At 49.5% G+C, this 21970-nt stretch overlaps 2 protein-coding genes across 12 annotated transcripts in view; one reads left to right on the forward strand and one right to left on the reverse strand.

Annotated features, from left to right (window-relative positions):
• Nucleotides 1-10880, forward strand: part of TSC1 (TSC complex subunit 1) — a 50989-nt gene extending 40109 nt beyond the window's left edge. For 3 of the 5 annotated variants that reach the window (XM_014863380.3, XM_014863381.3, XM_014863379.3), the window contains exons 19-23: nt 305-415; nt 1370-1492; nt 4171-4358; nt 4445-4606; nt 5315-10880. In XM_014863380.3, the coding sequence (XP_014718866.2) occupies nt 305-415; nt 1370-1492; nt 4171-4358; nt 4445-4606; nt 5315-5834 (1104 nt within the window). In that variant the 3' untranslated portion in view covers nt 5835-10880. The remainder of the gene's footprint in view (nt 1-304; nt 416-1369; nt 1493-4170; nt 4359-4444; nt 4607-5314) is intronic. The other 2 variants (XM_070518454.1, XM_044778479.2) reach the window with 1 other exon arrangement.
• Nucleotides 10881-11817: 937 nt separating this feature from the next.
• SPACA9 (sperm acrosome associated 9) lies at nt 11818-21918 on the reverse strand. 7 transcript variants are annotated; one of them, XM_070518459.1, is made up of 6 exons: nt 21812-21918; nt 20387-20568; nt 16505-16685; nt 13780-13982; nt 12880-13027; nt 11818-11959 (listed from the first exon to the last, which is right to left on the reverse strand). In XM_070518459.1, the coding sequence occupies exons 3-6, from the start codon at nt 16646-16648 to the stop codon at nt 11948-11950; spliced, it is 507 nt and encodes a 168-aa protein (XP_070374560.1). In that variant the 5' UTR covers nt 16649-16685; nt 20387-20568; nt 21812-21918; the 3' UTR covers nt 11818-11947. The 7 variants fall into 7 exon arrangements, with proteins under 7 accessions (XP_070374560.1, XP_014718881.1, XP_070374561.1 ...); XM_014863395.3 differs by having other exon boundaries at nt 21782-21912; XM_070518460.1 differs by lacking the exon at nt 20387-20568 and having other exon boundaries at nt 21782-21913.
• Between the last annotated feature and the right edge of the window lie 52 nt (nt 21919-21970).

Genomic DNA, 21970 nt, shown 5'->3' on the forward strand with positions numbered 1-21970 from the left:
TTCTCTCAAAAATTTCAAATATCCCCATGGCACCGCTGTGAATTTGCTGTGTAGCCCCAGGGCTCTTTGGCACACAGTTTGGGAACTGTGGATCTAAGGTCTTTTTTTCTTTTGTTAAACAAATCAGGATCTCAGAAATCAACCGTAACTTACTTTTTAAAACTAAGAAGTTAAATACTGATGGCCCAAGAATATTAGAGCAACTGAGGAACTAGGCTTTCCCAATTCTCTGGGCCGACAGCCAGGTGGTGTGTGCCCTGGCCTGGCAGTGCTCTGTAATTTCATGGCACATCTCTTTGGGTAGACAAAGCTGGAGGACTGCAGGAACATGATTGCGGAGCTGCGCCTGGAATTGAAGAAGGCCAACAGCAAGGTGTGTCACACCGAGCTGCTGCTCAGTCAGGTTTCTCAGAAGGTAAGAAATGGGGCGAGCTGGGCTTGTGCTCACACCACTTGCTGACCTTCTTCCTTCAGAGAGGACAAATGTATTACTTGAGTATCTATGTCAGGGGTTCCCGAAAGAGAATGATGCTGCCCCCCCCGGGACATTTTTGGTGCCACTGACATTGAGTGGGCGGGGCTGGGGTGCCGCTAAGCATCCTGCAGTACACAGGACGGTCTCCTCAACAGAGAACTATCCGGCCTGAGCCCTGGTCTGTGTATATCCCAGGAACTCTTTCTTAGTACCTTATTTACGGAAATGTGAACAGTTTGTTCAGGTTTTTGAGTGATGATCCCTCCCTCTTTGGGGTCACTGCACTCTCTATAAATCACTTATTCAAGAATGGGTGAGGGGCTGGCCCCGTGGCCTAGTGGTTGGGTTCGCATGCTCCACTGCAGGCGGCCCAGTGTTTCGTTGGTTTGAATCCTGGGCGCGGACATGGCACTGCTCATCAGACCACGCTGAGGCAGCGTCCCACGTGCCACAACTAGAAGGACCCACAACTAAGAACATACAACTGTGTACCGGGGGGCTTTGGGGAGAAAAAGGAAAAAATAAAAAATAAAAATAAAAAGAATGGGTGAGTTTTCCCTGGGGCATTATCCTCCTGGACCTGAGGCCCTGCTGTAGGGATATACGCACATACGTCTTCTCTAGGCACCCTGTGGGTGACCACTTTTGATGTGGCGCATATGTACTTCTTCCCCTTTGCTTAGCGAAATTTTGAAGTGCACTTCTGTCCATTTTCCTTGTCCTTGGATGCCTTCATCTCCACCAGCCATTGTGTTAGGGAATTTGAAACCATGGGAGTTATTTATTCTGCCCCAGCACTGAAATGGCGTGCTCCTGGCTGGTTCCCTGTTTAATGTCCATTTGCTAGTTTTGTGTTGTTGGATCTTTCACTTTGCTTGCATGTATTTTGGTTAGCTCTCAAACAGTGAGTCAGTCCAACAGCAGATGGAGTTCTTGAACAGGCAGCTGTTGGTTCTTGGAGAGGTCAACGAGCTGTATTTGGAACAACTGCAGAACAAGCATTCAGACACCACGAAGGTATGCTGGGGCCTGGGGAGCCAGCCCTGGGTGGGAAGCCTGAGGACCCAGGCAGGGTGTCTGTGGCATGTCACACACAGTGGCTTTATGAAGTGTTCCCTGAGAACTGGCGCAGCAGCCTTGGCGTCCGTTCCATCTCTCCCTGGTCTCCCTTTCCACAAGCCCTTTTCAGCCATCACATGCGCGTTTCCTCTAGTTGGGTTGCTTTGAAATTAAATCAGGTATAAATGAAAACACCTAATGGTAATGGTGCAGAGTAGGTGTTATAAGTGTTTCTCTTCTCTTATCCATTCCCCCTTTAAAGAGAGACAGACAGACAGAAAAAGGATGGGGAGCCAATTCTGTTTAACTTACTCTCAGGACTGTGGGAATATACTGGTATACATACTTTTCCTTCCTTTTAATGTTGACTCTAATTTCAGCAGATGATGGTTTAGTCCTTGCAACAAGGCCAACATTGGGATGATCTTACGTTAATTAGTGCCTCACTAATGGTGTTGAGGCAGAAGTTTTATGTCACTTTATAAATAGCCTCAGGTAATGTTAGTGAATGAGCTGGGAATGGAATTTTAATAGTAAATGCTCAGATGCTTCCTGTCACTAACTTCTCCATCACATATGGGCTTTCTTTTTAGGATTTCTTGGGCTTATGCTTTGTAAAGCATCTTTTTTGGCCAAATGTAGAGAGTAGTCTTAGAACCAGAGAGATTTAAATTTTCATAATAGAGTTACTCCTTATTTCTCAGCTCTTCTCAGCTCTCAGATTCAGAGTCCCTGTAGAAGGATGTTAAATGTGGAACTTTCTCTAGAAACCAGCTACCACTTATTTTGGAGTGTGGCTCTGGAAAAAGAAAGAGGGGAAAACAGACCTAAGGGACAAGAGAACCTCTGAAAAAGCTTACTTAAATGCATTCCTTACAAAGGATAGATAGATTGGCTTATGTGGTGCTGTCTTTTGGTTGGAACACTTGTACTCTTGGGGCCTCGAGCAAGCCCTTGACCTCTTTGGGCCCTGTTTCACTGTTCATAAAATGGGTGTGATGATACTGACTTGTAACAGGATAGCTTCAGTTGTAAGCAGCAACAAAAAAAGAAACTAGACTGGCTTAACAATACAGAGTTTCATTATTTCACTTGAGAAGATGTCCTGAGGCTGGTGAGTTCCAGGTTGGTCAAGTCAGCAGTTTAGAGACAACATCAAGGAGCCCGGTTCTTTCCACTCTTCTGTGCTGCCTGACCTATTGTGTCAACCTTGTCCTTGGGCTAGCTGTGCTCATGGTTGCAAGGTGAGTGCCACAATTACAGCTATCACAGGTAGATGCCATGATGTCCTGTGGAAGAGGAGAGCACCGCTTCCTTCCAATCTCTCTGAGGAAGGAAACCTTTCCCAGGAACCCTCCGCCAGGCTTTCTGCCCTTGTGATTGGCCAGGATTGTGTCGTGTGCCCATCCGTAGCCCAGTCATTGCCTTGAACCTGTCAGGATCTGCCCCTGAACCTGGAGCTAGTTCAGTCCTCTTGTTCAGTCAAGTGGAGGGAGGAGGGCTGGGTATCTGAGACTCAGGTGGGGGATGGCTGGTAGGTGTTGGGTGTAGCACCTCATGCGATGGTTGTGAGGGTTAGTGAAGTGGCATGGGCGTTCCTAGTTCAATGCTTTGTTTGATTCTCCATAAATAACTACTGCCACGTATGACAAAGGTCTGATTTGTTCACCTAACCTGTGTTAAAGTTTGGAGCTATTAGGGACAGCTGTGATGACTGCATTATCTGGTGCCCAGTTCTGAGCTTAAATTACAGCATTCTACGCTGAGGAAGTGTTGGGTTCACTACTCATCTCCGAGGCAGGGGTGCCTTCGTGGAAGCCCATCTCCTTGCTCCTTATGGTTTATTATCTTTTTTAAAACAACAAATGTGTGGTAAACTTTATGTGATGTATATTTACTTATGTGTGTTTTACCACAGTAAAAACACAGCACACATGTAACACGTGTTTGTTAGAACAGTATCCCTTTCACCTCTTTCCTGAGCACTGGTGTATACTTGCTCTGGGTTTTGAGCTGTTTTGATTTGTCAGCAGGCAGGCTGTTGTCAGGGTACCTGATCTGCAAGTGCTTTACCTGAGCAAACCTGCTCTCTTCGTGTTGCATTCTCTAGCTGTGCCTTAGCCAGTGTTAGGAGAGAGAGAAGAATGTGAAAGAAAACAAATGACCCACAATAGTACTGCATTGAAATTAAAACTGAATTTTGGCATAGTTTCATTTGCTGTTTTGTGAATATATATGTTTACATAGTTGATCATATTATTTACATGATTTTATAGTCTGCTTTTTACTGATACATATAATTTTTTAAAACTTATAAGATGTACTTTCATTTACTTAACTATTTCCTTGACAGCAGACCTAACAGTGTTTCCAGTTTTTTTGTTCTAAATATGCTGTGATGATTATTTTTGTGCCAAAATGTGTATTCTGTTTCAGATGATTTCCTTAGGGATAGATTTCAGGGAAGGGTTACTAGGTTAATACTTACTGCTAGCTTCCTTTCCAGAAAGTTGTACTAGTTTATATTTCCACTAGCAGTGTACTAAAGTACCTTCTCATTGCTTATTACCTTGACTTTTCAAAATCTATATGGCATGTTCATTTTCTAAAAGTACTAACTCCAATCCATTTTTTAGGAAGTGGAAATGATGAAAGCTGCATATCGGAAAGAACTAGAAAAAAACAGAAGCCACGTTCTCCAGCAGAATCAGAGGCTCGATACCTCCCAGAAACGGATTTTGGAACTGGAATCTCATTTGGCCAAGAAAGACCACCTTCTTTTGGAACAGAAGAAATATTTAGAGGATGTCAAACTCCAGGCAAGGTAATTTTATTGGCAAAAGTTTTTGCACTGATGTATTCTTTGTTAAGTGGAACGTCCCATATTCTGGGGTGGTCTGTATCTTTCAGAGGACAGCTGCAGGCCGCAGAGAGCAGGTATGAAGCTCAGAAAAGGATTACCCAAGCGTTTGAATTGGAGATCTTAGATTTATATGGCAGGTTGGAGAAAGATGGCCTCCTGAAAAAACTTGAAGAAGAAAAAACAGAAGCAGCTGAAGCAGCAGAAGAAAGGTAGGAACAGAGAATTGGCATCACGGGCCTTGTCATTAAGCTCCCGCTAACAGAACAATGACAGCATCGTGTGGTGTTCAGAGCAGTTCCGGCCTGATTAGACAGGGCTGCAGCACTAAGCTCCCCCTGTTCCAGAGCAACACCTGACTGCCCTTTCTCAGAATGCCCAGTGATCTTCCTGTGTTCCTTTTCCTGGGCCCCAGTTGATATGGTCACAGGAAGTTTTCATGTTTAAGATTGCATCTGGGGCCTGCTCCATGACTGAGAGGTTAAGTTTGCGTGCTCCACTTGGTGGGTGGTCCTGGGTTTCACTGGTTCCAAGCCTGGGTGCAGACCATGGCCCCGCTCATCAGGCCATGCTGAGGCGGCATCCCACATAGCACAACCAAAGGCACTCACAACTAGAATACACAACTGTGTACTGGGGGGCTTCAGGGAGAAAAAGAAGAAAAGAAAGAAAAAGATCGGCAACACTTGTTAGCTCAGGTGCCAATCTTAAAAAAAAAAAAAAAAGATTGCATCTAACATCCCTAGTTTGGACATATGTTTCTCTTGATGCGATCTCATGCCTTTGTCCTCTGTTAAAAAACACAGAGGGCCTAGCAGAGTTCAGTGGCAGAGTGAGCAAGTGTCCCTGTAATTCCACACCTCCCAAACCACGGACGCTACTGTCTCCAACTCCTTTTTCCCTGCCTGGGTTTCTTACAGGCCCGACTGTTGTAATGATGGCTGCTCGGATTCTGTAATAGGGCACAATGAAGAGGCATCTGGCCACAATGGTGAGACCAAGCCCCCCAGACCTGGCAGCACCCGGGGCAGTAGTGGAAGTAGAGGCGGCGGAGGCAGCAGCAGCAGCAGTGAGCTTTCTACCCCGGAGAAACCCCCAAACCAGAGGGCAGGGCCGTTCAGTAGTCGGTGGGAAACTGCCGTGGGCGAGCCCTCTACCAGCATCCCTACGACTGTTGGCTCACTTCCCAGTTCGAAAAGCTTCCTGGGCATGAAGGCTCGAGAGCTATTTCGTAATAAGAGTGAGAGCCAGTGTGATGAGGACAGCATGACCATCACTAGCCTTTCTGAGACCCTAAAGACAGAACTGGGCAAAGACTCAGGTATGGAAGCCAAGACTCCCCTGAACCTAGATGGCCCGTATCCATCTCCCCCAAACCCGGACAGTGTGGGACAGCTCCATATCATGGACTACAATGAGACTCATCATGAACACAGCTAAGGATGATGGTCAATCAGTGTTAACTTGCATATTGTTGGCATAGAACAGGAGGTGTGAATGCACGTTTCAAAGCTATCCTATTTCCAGGGTCTGAGTGGCTAGCTCACGCAGTGGAAATGGGGTGGAGGTCTTTTTGACAGTTGACTGAATGCAGAATGGTTTTTGGATCTGGCATTGAAATGCCTCTTAACCTTCCCCTCAGCCCACCCAAAACCTCTCTCTCATTTACCTAGCAGTGTGTACTAATCCGAGGGCCAGTTTGTGTTCCTCAGTAGCTTTATTTTCTTCCTTTTCTCCCAAAATGGTTGCGTCCTTCAAACCTGTGCAATATGAGGCCAAATTGAATCTTTGAGTCTAACACACCACTCTCCTTTCCTGAAACTGAGGTAACTGGGTTGGCTCTCCATTAGCCCAGGTACTTGGTGGCGTTGCAGGTAAGTCTGATTTTGTCCCTTTTTAGGAGGATGTAGCATGCAAAGCTGATCATCTTCACGTGAAAGTTTTTTACATGAGACATTTTCACTGCTTTTGGTTCTGAAGTTCAGTGTCTAAAGCAGCAGATCTAGAAAAACAATGGTTTATTCACCCTTACATTCTTTTGGTGGTTCTGATAAGCTTGCTAGAAAGATCTGTGTGAACAAACGTGTGTTGTTTGAAGAGTCTGGAGCTGGCATTGTGGAGACCATAATCCTCTTTGGGAATGCTTTGTCCCCCTTCCCCACTACCTCTTATTTATTTGGGGTTTGCTCGAAAGCTGGTACTGTTCTGACTGCAGGCTGCTGTGTGGGTGGTGGGCCCTCTTGGCAGGAGGGAAGGACGGTGACTGGAGCAGTTACTTGAGAAGTACTTGTGGATGAGGAGCTGCCCTTCCTGGCTCGGCTGTGCCAGCTGAGCCTTGTGGTTAAGCTCCTCCATCTGTCTGCCTCCCTTTGTGTTCCCATGCGCCTCTGTGTATGTCAGCTTCTTTGTGACACTGCAGCAGAAAGGCTCTGAAGGCCCAAAGACTCTCCTCAAAGTTGACATGACCAGTGTTTCTCAGGCTGTTAGAGTTGTCTCACTGTAGTAGGTTCTAGGCCACCAAAAAGGTAACAGCTTTTTCACACCAATTCTAACTTTCAGGGGCTGACTCTCCAGGGAGCTCAAAGCTCTACCCTCCCAAATGTTAGGAATGGTAGAGCATTTTAAAGCAGAGTCTTGGAGAGTGTTGGCAAAGGCTGGCTGCCATGGACCCACTGGGCTGCCCACATGCACTCATGAGAGGTGACACAAGTCTGGACACTGGCAGTGGCAGAGAATCTGAACTCAGCAAATGCTCCTGAAATAAATGCTAGAAGCCTAAGAATTATTGCCTAGTGTTCCAGCTGAGGCGAGGAGAGACTGGTAGGAAAGAGCTGATGAACTTGGTTTTTCTCTTTCTATTCTTTTAGTTAAAAGTATAGAAGGGTTCAGCCATGAAGAGGGAAAGACAAACTGTGATGGTACGAAATCTTACTGCATATGGAAGCTTCCAGCACGTGAGGGTAAAAGTCTCTTTTTTTAACTATGGCAATAAATATTCTAGTATTCCTAACAAAGGGATACTAGATAATGAGAGACTCCCTGTCACCAAGGCTGTACTGACAGAAGACCTCCTCGGGACAGGATTTTCGGGTGTGACTGACTGATTCCCAGCCTGAGGGAGGCTGTGGACCCGACTGCTCTCAGCCCAGCACAGCACCAGCAATTGCTGCTGGATGCCCAGTGTGGGGTATTAACAACACCACATGTTTAATTCAGCTTTGTCCAAAGGAAAGCTTAAAATCGAACACATTTTAGTTTCCTAGTTCAGTTTTAGAAAAGGAAAACATGAACAAATTCAGAAAGGGAAAAAAGTGTTTCAGGCTAACTATTGAAATCAGTTCTAAATGCTTTCCCCCTCCACAAGCCCAAGAGATCTGTGCCACAGAGCAAAGATACCAGGCGCTTAAGTCAAAGCCTTTTCCCTGACCAGCTGGCAAAGGCAAGGAGGCCAATGCAAAGAAAGAAAAAAACAGGCAGATTGCAAAAATACAGGGAAGGAGAAGGCAGTGTGGTGAAGTGGACTGAGGCCTGGGCTGGAGGTTCCATGGGCAGGTAAAACCACCATCGCTCTGGCCTGGGTGTCTGTTTGCTGACCCGGAAGAGCTGCACTCAGCTTCCTTTGGGTTCTAGGAGGCCATGGGTTTTATTCAGCCAAGACTTGGGGGTTAGGGCCTGGAGTCTTGTGGATGTTACCAACCTAAAAATTTAGGCTTTATGTTGCAAAGGACTCGAGTTAGTAGTAAGGTTTGGTCTGGTTTTGAAAATGATAAACCTGCCAAGAGTGGACAGGACTTGATTATCCTGTAGCAAGTATTTTTAAGGATGGAAAGGTGATAGTAGAGGAGCTCCTGAGAGAGAACTCAGGTCTGGGAATCGGCAGGACAAAGGCATTAGAGCAGTTAGCTTTACAGGCAGGTCCTGTCTTGAGACTGATTAAGCAGCATGGTATTCCTAAATGTCAGGATTGGATAGCCTCTGTCCAAAGTCACTCTGAGCAAGCTTCCCTGCCTCAGAGCCGTTTGACCAATGTCTGTAACTTACCCTGATCCCCACCTGACACTAACCAGGGTTAGCACAGACCCTGAGAAGATTGGAGTCTGCTTCTTGGGCAGCATGAAGTTTGTTTAAAAAGGAGCACTACAATTTATTTGGGGGGTGGGGGGAGGGGTGCAGCAGAAGGAGGAGGGGTAGAAGAAGATGGCAGCCTGGTCTCCAGAGAGAAAATGAGTTCCCGAATCTACTACAGGTAAATCAGCAAGTGGACCTCCAGCACACAGAATGTTGGTGAATTTTTAAAAAGCTTGAGACAAGGCTCTGCCATAAAGTCCACATAGATTATTACTGTGGGATTGGAAGAAGTATCTGGTTCTGAATACAAAAACTGACTGAAATCCAAAGGTAGGAAAGAAAGGTCATTTCTTGGGTCAAGAAGTTTTAAAAGGTCTCCTTGGAGATGAGTGCTAAGACTAGCCTTGTAAGGTGGCTGAGGAGACATGACCTCCCTAGGTTTGTCAGCAGAGATTTTCAGGAGAGAAAACTGCCTAGCCTTTGGGAATAAGCTGCTGAAGGTTCTTATTAGGCTCTTTAAGTGGAGAGAGAAATGATAAATAAGCTACTTTGTGAGCCAGAATGTGTGTACTGTGTTTAGGGGGAAATAGTCTGAATTTTTCTTAAAAAGTAAACTGTTACAATCCAGGAAAAGGTCCTGGAAGCCACTGACAGTTGGAAAAATTAGCCCATCATGCCACCGTGGCCAAAGAGGCCAGCACCTCACTGGGCAAAATCAGGGCAACAGGAAACAACTCCAGACTCTGGGCTGTTCTCGTTTGCAGCACATGTAGTTTCCGGTGTTTCTGTTGAGAAAGGTAAAACTCTAGCAGTTGTGTAGAAGAGGATGAATGAAATGATCGTGGCAATGAGTGGATTTGTATGAGCTGGACCACGGAGGTTCAGACTCACAGTTAAGAATAAAAAAATTGGGTGTTTCTGTGTAGAGAACATAACAGATGTGCTGTGACTAGCCAATGTGAATTTTCACCAAATACTAGAACATACCACTTGAAGCCAGAAAGAGATGACTGAAGAACAAATGGAAGAAAGTACTCTGTGAAGATACACAGTTTTTCTAACTGAAGGCACTAAGAGGTGGTAGAAAGTATGAACAGGTTTAAGGAGGGTTTGAGCAGAGTGAAGGCTCAGTCCAGGACTGCAGTCGAGGTGGAGTGCCACCCACCTTTTGCAGATACTCTGAGAGGCCAGCCCTCTGCAGAGTGGTCCCGGGAGAAGCCTGATCCCACCCCGGAGTGTACATCTCACATGGGGAAGAAAGCTGTCCTTTGTGAAATGATCCAAGTCAGCACCCCTTACTCTGCCGCATTTTCACTCTTGGAGGTACATGCTCTACGACTGACTGGCAATGAGTATGGGAAAACGTATCCAGTCTGAAGATGTCTGTGTATCTGTTTACATCCAGAGTTCTGTGACATGTGCCCCTGCCCTCCCCTCCCCTGGACCGCTGCCAAGGAATTGATTGCACTTGATTAAGCTTTTCTCTGTAGGTGAAAGAACAAGTTTAGGTCGGGGCCTGGCCCCTCGGCTGCTGCTGTGACCCTTGTCCCCATGTGGCTCATTTCCTGGCCCATGACTCTGGTGTGCCCAGGGAGAGCGGTGTTGCCACCTTTTCCACACTGTCCTGCAGTCTGTGTATGTTCGCCTGAGAGAAGAGTGGCTGTAACTACAAGTGAAACCTGCCTGGGATAGTCGAGCACCTGCACCCACGACTGCTTTTGGCCTTGAAATGAGTTAATGAAGACAGAGGAACTTTCTCCCCTCTTCCCTTCCCAATGCCACAAAGTTGTGCATCCTCTGGGATAAGTAGGCTAGTTGAAACATGGGACTAGATCTTTTAGAGAAGACCCCTGCGAGTTTTGAGACCCCCCCCCCCCGAACAACCCCTCCTCCCTTCCCCCACCTTGATGCAGTGTTTGGACAGGAGGGTACGGTGCTGCTTCATGCAGCAGATACTTTGGCTTATCAAAGAGGCAGCCAGGCATTTTGCACTAGGAGGAATCAGTGATCACTTTTCAGAAGACTTCTATGGACCACAATTATATTGCGGAGGAACAGATTTTGCTAAGACATAATCTAGTTTTATAACTCAATCATGGATCAACCATATGTGGCTAACTTGCAGTTTAAAAGGGTCCCATCAGTGAAAAACAGATTTTTTTTTAACTGACTGCTTTTAGTTAAATTTAAGAAAGTCATCTCTTGTCAAAAGGTTTCAACCTTCCCGCCTCAACTTAAAAGCATGTCAAACAATCCACATCAGATGCCATAAACATGAACTGCGAGAGAAAATGGTACAATCTTAGTGAATGGGAATTGGAATCAAAAGGGTTTGCTGTCCTTCTTAGAATGTTCTAAAATGTCAAGGCAGTTGCTTGTGTTTAACTGTGAACAAATAAAAATTTATTGTTTTGCACTACTCTGCTGTGTTGACATGAAGTGACTCGTGTCGGCCCTGAGGGCCTCACAGGCAGAGTAGGGACCAGTCCAAAGACGCAGGAGCCTCAGGGTCTGCATTCGTTGGGTACCTCAGGTGCCTGGAGGAGGGTGTGACAAGTGGAATCTGGCTGTAGTCTCTGACTCTTTTCGTTCTGGCAGATCACTTGGCAAACACACACAAATCCTACCTTTATCTGCCTCAAATTCATGCCCTTCCCCCGAAGAGTGGCATGGTGGTGGGGGAGGTGCTGGCTTGAGTCATCCCTACCAGAAAACTCAAAACCAGGAGGCCCACGGGGTCTGCACTGCCGTCCAGCCCTCCTTTTAGTGTGTGCTTGCATTCCTAAGGGTCGGCCGGCGCCTTGGGTTTAATACAGCCCTTTTGGTAGAGCCTAAGTGATACTGACATGGTCGACAGCTTACTGGGCTTGAGCCTTGCCAGTTGTGTTCTGTGCATGTGCCAATGAAAACATGCGGCTAGCATCCACCGCCTTCCACGTGCCCTCAGCTGTTTGGAAGAAGGCAGGAAACAACCTTTAAACGATGCTTAGGTCTGCCTGGCCTTACCACCTCTTGCTTGGGACATGCTGGGGAAAGACCAGGGATGAAGAGCTCCATTTGCAATGTGGTTTTCAATTGCTTGCCCCTGCCCAGCTGCCCCTGGAAGTCAGTATACTCTGCCCATTTTAATAGTGGAAGCAGATCCTTTGAGACAAAGACTCAGAGGTGGCAGCTTTTAATTTTGTCTGGAGAATTCAGATGCTCTTGTCTGATAGGTCTCTATACAAGGAGTTACTTTGCTGGCCTTCTGAGGATCTTTGGCACAAAGCTCTTCAGAGCACCTTCTTTCTGGAACTGGGTATACGCCTGTCTATAGTGGTTGCTCTCTGCTAGTTGTTTTGTTTGGGATGCTACTGCCCACTGGCTTCTGTTGTCTTAGGATCAGTCTAGTCTAAGGGGTAAATCCCAGGAAGCCAAGCCAGGCGGAGAGGTGGTAGAACACTTTATTCTTGACTGTCGCCCCCGAGGAAGCAAGAATACAGAAGCTAAGTCGTCCCCTGTGAAGGGAAAAACCAACAGTCAGACAGTACTTCTGGCCAGCTCAGAAGCCAGCGACACATTTTACACAGTCTGGGCCTTAATTATGTTGTGAAAGTCAGGTGATTGTCCTTGTACAGGAGCCACACAGTCAGAATTCTTCCAGCTTCTCTCACAGTCTTCCTCTCCCACGTAAAGGAGAGGAAAGGCATGTTTGTTCCCCTTTGGGCTTTGGTCCAGAGACCTAATCACACTGAGGAAGTTCAGCGTGCTGACCCTCACCATCCTGGGAGGTGGGAGCAGAGAGCAGTGCCTTGCCTATAGTTGCCACTGTGGCGGGAAAGGAGCTGGGCAGTCTCCTCCAGCTTGATGGCTCCACCTGGAAAGCTGGACTTGCAGCGTGGGCGGGCCTGGCAGGGTGGTGGGTGGGAGCCCAGAGAGGACCTGGGTGGGCAGTCAGTGCCCCTAGCGCTTTACCAGCCTCCCCAGGACACCCTCCACCAACAACACTGTAAGCAGGGGTCCTCTTCATCAGCACAGAGCCTGACGCTCAGAGGTGAGGAAGTTAGGAGTTAAAGCAAGAGTGGGAGAAAGGTTCTCACTAATATATTGGGCCATCCCCTTTGAGCTTAATAAATCGCAGGGACTGTGGGTGCCGATGAAAATAGATCAACCAGTGGAAACCAAGTTTAGCAACAAAGCACCCTGGGGGCGGGCAGGTTTGGGATGGGGATGGAGCAGGTCACCAGCTGAGTTACAGTTTCCCACCAGGTGGTCTCCAAGGAGGTTTAGCACATCCTTTGTCTTTCCCCTTAGGTTTGAAGCTGTCTTTTGTAAGTTGCCTATACTCATGTTTTCTTAACCAAGGCTTGGTGCCTGTGGCCTGGGAAGGATGAGTGCCTGCCCCCGTGGCTTCCTGGCGTTCCGGGGGCTCACTCACAGGCTGCAGCACTTTGCGGGGTAGCTTCTCCGAGTGCGCGATCCATTCTTTCATTAAGTCTAGGACGATGGGGATGAGGCTGACCACGCCTCCATAGTGGTTCCTGGCCTCGTCACAGCTGAGGTGGTTCACCACGTCGTGAGGATACCTGCAGGGCAGCAGGAGGGCCGGTAAACCCCGCTCAGGAACTCTGCCAGGATCCCAGCACTGACTGCACATCAGAATCCCCTCAGGAGGCTTGAGGACTGTGCCCACACCATGCCCGGCTCTGTTTCGGACATTGTGGGTCAGCAGGTTTAGGGGACAACAGCCCCAGGTAATCCTGCAAGGCAGGAGCTATGAAGCACTCGCCTGCATTTTGTAGAAACCTGGATTCGGGGCTGTGGAAACCTGCTGTGATAGCTCCAAAACACTCTGCTTAGTCCCTCTGGCTCTTCTTACCCTAATATCTAAACAGCCTCCACAGGGCTTGGAATGGGGGAACCACACTGGTGGTGCTGACGCCATGGGAACGGGTTCCAGACCTGCTGCTGCTTTGTGGGCTTCTGGGAACAGCTGCTTTCTGACCAGCTTCCCTCTGCTGGGTGCTAGCTCCAGTGAGAGAGTTTGTGTCCTACTGTATCTGGGGCCTCAGGATCTTCCGTTTTCATTAAAACCATTTTTTGGGGGGAAAAAAACCAAAACATTTGTTGGGTCAGAGTCATTCCAATAAATCGGTGGGCCTAGGATCTCACCTAGGGAAGTCTGGATAGTAGGCACATGCCTCATCAGTTCAGACTTACCTCCCCTCTCAACAAAAGCCTGCCCTTCCTCTAGGACCCTCCTCTGCCGTCCTTTCCCCTGACCCCCTCCTCACATGCGCATGCTGAGGCCTCAGGAACAGGACCAGAAGGGACTTACTTTGCTCTAAGGCTGCTTAAGTCACTGCTTTGGCTAACAAAGGTTTTGCATTTCTCGAGGAGGTTGTTGGTGACTGGGGTGCCAGAGTGCAGGGCTTCGAAGTGCTGGCAGAGCTTGCTCAGCTCCGTGCAGATGTCCAAGAACATGAGCAGAATGCGCCGGTCTGTGGAGTTGTTGCAGTGGTGTTCCATGTAGTTCTGCACCTGCAAAGGCCAGCGTGACGTGAGCTGGGAGGCACCAATGCGGATCTCGGCTGGTTTGTGGGGCACATATCCATGAGCAGCCACCCTGTTCCTCCCACCCTCCCAGAGTCACGGGGGGAGATGTGAGTAACATTTATGCATTTGAGTGTACAGACCACTCTATATATACAGCTGATATCATTAAGTGTCCCAGGCACTGTGCAAAATGCTTTGCAGCCCTGAACTCACGTACTCCTCACCTAAACCCTATACGCTGGGTACCTTTTTAAATCCTCATTTTACAGATAAATACCAGAGGCTCAGAGAGGTAAAATAACCTGCTCGGTCAGTGGCGAAGTGACAAAGCTGGATTTCATCCCCAGCTCAATAGCTCCGGGCCCGTACCCCTCACCAGTCCCCATGCACCTAAGCAAAGAGGGCTGGGCCCCAACTTCTCATGCCATGGTCCCACTTAGAGGACACAGTGCTGGGTTGGGCCACTTAGACTGAGGAGCAAACAGAAGGAACTAGAATCCCTTGCAGTTTCAATGTCCTGTGTTTCCAAGGTAGAGAAAGGAGGGACAAGTCAGTAAGTGGAGCTGAGGAAAATGATGATCCATCTGAGTCTCTACTTTACACCATAGGCAAAAATCAACTAGGAGGATGAAGGGCTTAAATACCAAAGACAAAACTAACCCTCCCCTGTGAAGGTGTTTCAGACACAGAAGTAGGGAGCCCTTTCCTGAATAAGTCATAAAAGGTGCTAAGAATAGTGTTACAGCTCATCAACTTTCATCCCTTTCCTTGGGGGGAATGGGGATCTTTCCTGGGTCAGGGCTCTTCCTCTCCAGAGTGATCTGGGACCATCCAGTGACTGGATCTGAGATGGGGCAAGGGCAGGAGGCCTGATCTTGTGCTGGGGAGCATCTGGCTCCAGGCCAGGCAGGAGTAACTGACCCCTTTCACAGTCAAATGGTTCTAGTCTCCATGATGCAGGGGAAGGGGTATCACCTGCCTCCTCCAGCACCCATCAAGTTCTGAGTCTAAACCAGGGTTTTTCTGCTGCCACCAGCTGCCTTTTTGAGGCTAGGGGATGGCTTCCCAAATGATCCCAAGTGGTTCCTTCCCAAGTACAGTAGCTCTGTAAGGGGGAAGAACCTACACCGTGGCGTAACCACAACAGAGCAGCATCCCTGGGCTACAGGGTGTGTGTGTGCAGGTAACCTTTGGATACCTCTGGTCCAGGGAGGGCAGGCTGAGGGTTGGGAGTCAACACTTCACATGGAGAGTCAGAATGTGTAGGGCCATTATTCACCAAAAGCCTTGGCTGAACCTAAGGCAAGAAGGCTACACCCTTATGCATGGGAGGGGCCGGGGTCACTCAGCACTGATGTAGGTTCTGAGCAGAGGTGGGAGGTCTCAGGTGCTCCTTCCTGACACTGAAAACCTGTCCAGTGCCCTTGAAGTCTGAGCCTTTGGGGGATGGGCTAAAAAGGATGCAGCCGATTTACTTCCAAATTGTTCAGGAGAAAGAGGGTGTGTGTCTGGAGAGATCACGCAAACCTGGCTAAATATTACAAATTGGTGTATTGAGGGCAAGGTTATATGGGTATTTGTCTACTGTACGTTTAAAATTTTTCAAGTTAAAAAATTGAAATTTTTACAAAAATTAGAAAAAATCATTTCTTGAAGGGTGCTGCCAGCAAGGGCTGCTGTTCTCCGTGGGCCTGTGTGCTTCTCCTGAGCAGTTCTGAGCCCTGGTCCCCACTCCCACCCCACCCTGACACTGGTTAGCTTTCCACAAGCCAACTCCTCCGCAGGTGGCATCTGTTCCGTTGGGGACAGGCGCTTGGGCCTGATGCTTGCGGCTCAAACCCGTAAGCTCCTGGAAGGCTCGCTGGGTCTTGAGGCCCCAAGTCCTGCAGAGCCAACTTAGACAGCAGCTCCTCCATGAGGAGATGTGGGTCAACAAAGACGTCTGCAAACGAGACTAGCCATGTGCTGGGCACACTGAGTTCCTCAAAGCCCATGGAGTCCGACAGCTGGGACCATGCGCATCTGCTCCTGACTGTACCCCCAGGACTTAGCCGGGGCCTGGCAGACAAGGCCAGACACGGGCTGGGTGTTGTACACGGAGGATCTCACTAAATCCGCATGAGAGACCTGGGATGTGTGTGCTGCTCCTCTCATTTTAGATGCTCCTCTCATCTGTAGATAAGGTGACTCACTGGCCCAAGGTCACAGAGGTGGCACATGCTAGAGCCAGGACTTGAACGGTGGCCAGCTGAGTCTTGAACCCACGTTTTTAACCACTTTGTTATTCGCTCACATATCTGGTGAGGGAGTGAATGAATGGCTCATTCCACCACTTAGGATCTGAGGCCTGATTCTGGCACAAAAGTGCTTCTCCTCTCTGGGCCTCAGGTTTTTTTTCATCTTTCAAGGGAGGGGACTGGGCCTGGTGCCATGCACTAATCTCTGGGTATGGCAGGTCCTTGAGACCCTGGCCCCGCCTGCCCGCCCGCCTGCCCCGGAGGCATCACCTGTCCGATGCTGGTGATGGGCCGGATCTTGTCGTGGGCATTCTCTCTGCAGTGCTCCAGAGCGGCGATGAAGGTAAACTGTTGCTGCTGGAAGAGCTTGTACTTCTGCTCGATGCTTCGCAGGGATTCTTTCACCTCATTCATTGTCTTCCTCAGTAGTCATTTACAAGAGAAGAGGACTCTATGGGGAGGAAGAGGAGAGCCATGAGGTCCCAGGGGCCAGACCAAGGATCCAGCTCTGGAGTCGAGAAGGATGCCCACAGCTCCTCTCGGCGGAGTGCTGGGCCGAGCGGCTCCCCACACCCCTGGGGGGCAGGGACTGTTTTCATTTCCATTGTGCGGAGAAGGAAATGAGGCCCCAGGAGGCTGCACACTTGCTCAAGATCCCGCAGGCTGTCCACAACAGAGCTGAGCCTGACCTAAGTCCATTTACCCTCCAAGGACACACTCTTTGCCATGAAATGTGATTTCTTTCCCTCAACTGTGGACAAGAACCTCTCTGGTCTCAGCTTCTCCAGATTTGGGGTATCTGTGCGCGTGTGCGCACGCACACACACACACAGCCTCTGATGCCTCCTTGTGGTGTCAGCAAAAGCTGGGATCAAGGAATATGCCACAGCTTGTAAAATCTGTGAGTTTTATCAGTTTGGACCAAATTCTTTTAAAACATCTGCTACTCTTAAATTAGTGGGAAAGGCTAGGCATTCTTTCCCATGGGCTAAGCAGGGGAAGAGTCAGCACTTGATTGTCTAGTCCCAGAAGATGCAGTTTCCCTGCTGTGTGCTTGGGGCAGGAGCCCTGATCTCAGGTCTGCCCATTCCCAGGGCAGGGCTGGCTGATCGCAACTCCTCCCTGCCTCCCCTGTTAGTGCAGGAATGACCCTGATTGGAAACAATAACACCACGGGGAATGCTCTCTTTTGGTGCCTCACAGACTGTCCCTGGTGTGATCCAGGCGGTCCCACGAGTCTAGAATCTCCTCTGTGAGCAGAGAAGGCTATGGGTTCTGCCCTCCATGACATCACAATTTTGCTGAGCGCATGCAAAATGCTCCAGGTCACAGATTTGTAGAATGTTAGAGGTGGAAGGGACCTCAGTAGGTCAACTCCCCTTGACTTCTGGGGGAAATTGAAGCCCAGGGTGTCACAAGCTTGTGCGGGAGATACCCAAGGTCCCAGGCTTCCTGATGTCTAACCAGCATCCTCAAAGCTGCCACAGCTGGCTGCTCCTCCACCACAAGACACCAGCACACACGGAGCCCAGGCTTGCACATGCCCTATGTGAATGGGGGTCAGAGGAGGCTGTGCGAGGTAGGGTCCAAATGAGATGCTGCAAATGGAAGGGGCCAGAACACTTGGCAAGGATGGGGGTGGGGAGGGACTGATTCCAGGCTTCCTTGCAGGCCCCAGGTGGAGAGAAGCAAGAATAGGATGGAGCCGCAAGATGTTTCTTTCTGCTGTGTCTTCCTTAGCTCCTGAGCCCAGGGCAGGGCTGGAGCCAGGGAGGGCATCTCTATGGCAAGAGGAGATGGCATCAAAGATGAAAGGAAACGCAAGGAGAACAGACCAGAAGATGGCCTCCATGACATGACGGGAGCTGTAAATCAGAGAACCTGGGGAGATGGAGCCGCAGTCCTGGACTGAGTGCTGACACGCAGCCAGGTTGCCATAAAGGAGCTGTGCCAGGAGGGACCCTGACAATTGCACCCCATAAACTCCAGTGGGTCTACTGTAAATAGAGCACGCTTCAGCGGCAGTGTCCTCAGGCCACCCCTGGGAGCCATAGCACTTGTGTTTGCCAACAGAGCAGCCACAGCTCCATGGGGGACAGGTCTGGTCCAGGGCCAGGCAGGGCAGTAGCTTCCTTCCAGCTCAGCCTCCTCCCCACTCAGTCCCCCACCTGAAGTGGGCAAGCAGGAAGGGGAGCCAGGGTTGTGGGGATGCCGTGGGGCCCATATACAGCCAAAGTCCCCCCACCCCCGCCCGGAGACAGAAATGGCAGGCACAGTAAACCCAGGGTGCTGAGGTTTTCTGTTGTGCCTCCCATGGTGACAGGCTTACCAGGGCCTGGACTACACTGAGGCGAGTGAGGCACTCACCTCGGTGCAAAATGTAAGGGGGTGCCAGAAAAGTCAGCAATCAAGACAGGTAAGACTATTTAACACACTATTTAAGAAAATAAAAGCGAACACCAAAAAGTCCACGAAGAACAAAATATCGAAATTTTAAGTAAAGACAGGATTGGGTGCAGTGCCGTGCCTTGTCGTACTGAAGCTTGAAGCAAAAGGAAAAATCAGCAAAACCGCTCCTGTCTTTATTTACGTTTTTGATATTTTATTCTAAATGGATTTTTGCATTAATTTTGACTTTTTAAGATAGTGCATTTAAATATCATTTGTCTTGATTACTACCCCACCCGCCTTCCCACTGAAGTTTTGTGCCGAGGCAGCGCGTCACTTGCCTCCAGTAGTGCCGGCCCGGGCTCACACACGACTGGGGAAGTGAAGACCTAGAAGCATGGCATGGAGCTTCGGGGAGGAGGCGGAGTGTGTACCGTTCGCCTGGCCTTCCCCCATCATGGTGGTGGTTAAAAACCCAAGGCCTGGCATCACACAGTCGTGGGTTCAAATCCGGGTTCGAGCACTTCTTTCCGGCCTTGGGCAAGCTGCTCATCTCTGAGCCTCTCTCCTGACATGCACCGCAGGAGACGGCAGGTGTAAGGTGTGGAGCCCAAAGCCTGGAATGCAGTAGTGCCTGGTTGCCGGAGCAATCAAAGCTACTGTGATTAAACGGGCTGCATGCGAGGACAGGGGAATGCCACAACAGGCATGGTGTGTACCCTGAGAGAGGCAGAGGCTGCCACGGAGGAGGGGAGGCTGGAAAATAAGGTGGGCTTTGGAGAGGTGGAGAGCAGGGGGGCAGAGCGGGTGGGACCCTGGGTTAGAGGCTGGCAGGTGGGGATGTGGGAATATTGTGAGCAAGTGCAGAAGGCAGTGGTGGGCAGGGTGAGGCTGAGGGACCCCAAGTGTCAGGCAAAGCTATGAGAACCACTGAAGGCCAAAGAGGGTAAGAAGCACTTCAGGCATTCACTCATTGTTCATTCATTCCTTCTGCATTGCCCAGCACATGCCAGGCACTATTCCGGGTGCTGGGCTATACACAGCATTGAACAGACAGACAATATTCCCTACCCTGGAGGAACTTATCTTTTGGAGTGGGAGGTGGACAGTAGGGATAAGTGAAAGAATAGTAGTGTAGACGAGGGCACTGCTGCAGAGAGAATGAAGCAGGGGAGGGGATGCAGATGTCGGAAATGAGGGGCTACACAGTCTGCAAGAGGGGCTGGGCTCCAGCCCCCAGCAAGGTCCTGGACGGCTCACCCCAGTCCTCCGAATTACAGCAGGTTATTCGATGGGGCTCTAGGAAAAACCTGGATGTGCATTATCTCAGGTCCTCGCCATGGCCCTGTGAATGGGGTACTACGAGTATCCCTACATGACAGATGATGGAGCTGAGGTCACACAGCTAGGAAGTGAGCAAGTCAGGTTTCCCACTCAGCTCTGCCCGACTTTATGAAGTCTGGGCCCTTAACTTGGATACCTCCCTCCCTCTGTGATGGTCCTCAGAGACAAGCATGCCAGGCATCAGATTGACTGTGGCTTGGGGTAGGTGGGTGGGGGATACCAAGAGCCTGAAAAGCTGTCCGAGCCCTCACAGGGGTCATGCACTAGCTACACCTCTGGGCCTCGCTTCCACTCCCACAAGACTGTTCCCCATCTCAAAGCAATGTGGACTAGCATTCAGGGGGCTGCCTGTGTGCCTGGCTCCCTGCCACCCTTGTGGGGCTTCCATGGCTGCCAAGTTCTTCAGGGATACAGCATTACCTTGGCTGGTGGCCCCAAGAGCCCCTGAGAGCAAAAGGGACTCAGTTCTTGATCCTAGCGACTTGTGACATGCACGCCAGGAATGTCATGAGAGGAGCTGTAATAAGCTATCCAAAGTAATCGTCCCTTGAACCAGCCAAATTAGTCTGGATGAAAGGCACAGGGTGCAGGTACTTCTCGATCTAGGGGAGGAGGGAGGGAAAAATGATTACCCACTAGGTTTTAGGCTTTAATTGATTTGTATTTTTCCAGGCTGCTAAAGAAGATTAAATCATGGTATGAAAAGCGCCTAGGGCTTAAAATAAATGAGGAGAAAGGCAAGTCATTTCAGAAATGTCCAGAAAGCAAACTGGAGCTCTCCAGTGCAAACTGCTGGCTTAGTGATTGTATTTTTTGCTCCAAGAGGAAGCAGCTTCCTTTTCTTCCCCAGCTGTCTTTGCAGTTGGGTCTGACAAGCCGACCAAGGTGTGCACGCTTCGAGGAAGCAGTTCTGAGGGGAGAGGCACAGCTGCAGCCTCATATCCTTGGAGGGCGTGTCTCTGGGCGAGGGGCTGATGGAAAAGGCCTTGGCTAGGAGTCAGGACGCCAAGTTCCAGCCCAGGCTCCGCCTTGCATTAACAAGTGAACTTAGCCAAGAGTTTCCCCCTTTCTGGGCCTCAGTTTATCCATCTGTAAAACGAGGCAGTTTCAGTTAGAAGCTCTTCAAGGAGCCTTCTGATTCTAATGCTCCAAGATCAACAACTGATGATGAAAGAGGCCTAGAAAGGGGAAATGACTTGCCCAAAGTCACTCCGCCAACAGCTATTCACCATTCTGATCCTCCCGTTTCTATAAAACGGGAATGAAGTTACCTATTTCTCAAGGCTGGTGCAAAGATTAAATGAAATAATATGACTAATAGTGGCCCCTATGTATTGGAGACTTACTGCATGCCAGTTACTATCTAATACTTCAAATATATGAGCTCATGGAATCCTCCCACAATCCCCACTCCATAGAGGAGGAAAGTGAGGCACAGAGCAGGCTCACACAGCTAGTAAGCGGTGGAGCAAGATTTGAACTCCGGCCTGTCTGTATTGACTATGCCATACTCCCTCTCCATAAGGTACATAGACACCACAGTTTTGTTGATAGGACAGAGAGCTCAAAAACGGTAACTCCTACCAAAAATGGCAACGGACAAGAGCCAGAGTCCCAATTCAGTACTGCGTCCGATACCAGGCCGTCCTCGTCCCACTGGGGATTAACACGGCTCGCAGTTCTCCTTCCCCCGCACCACGTCCCACCCCATCCTTCTCCCAGGGCAGCAGCAGCGGTCCCCTCCATTCTCCACTCCTCCACCCCGCCAGTTTCAGAACCCGGGGTTTGGGGGGTCCGCCCCCGGCCCGCTTTAACCTTGCTTGTCCTAGAGCGGCCTTCACTCACAGAGCGCCCTGAAGCCGGTAGTGCCTCCGTGAGTGTCTGGTGCCCCAGAGGGGCAGGGAGGCCCTACCCGGGGCTTGGGAGGCTGGGTGGGTGGGGTGAGGCTGTCGGGATGGGAAGGGGCGGGGCCGCGGGCCGGATTGTTACCGCGGGTGCCATAGC

The sequence above is a fragment of the Equus asinus genome, chromosome 10 (genome assembly GCF_041296235.1).
Source record: "Equus asinus isolate D_3611 breed Donkey chromosome 10, EquAss-T2T_v2, whole genome shotgun sequence".
Classification (NCBI taxonomy): domain Eukaryota; kingdom Metazoa; phylum Chordata; class Mammalia; order Perissodactyla; family Equidae; genus Equus; species Equus asinus.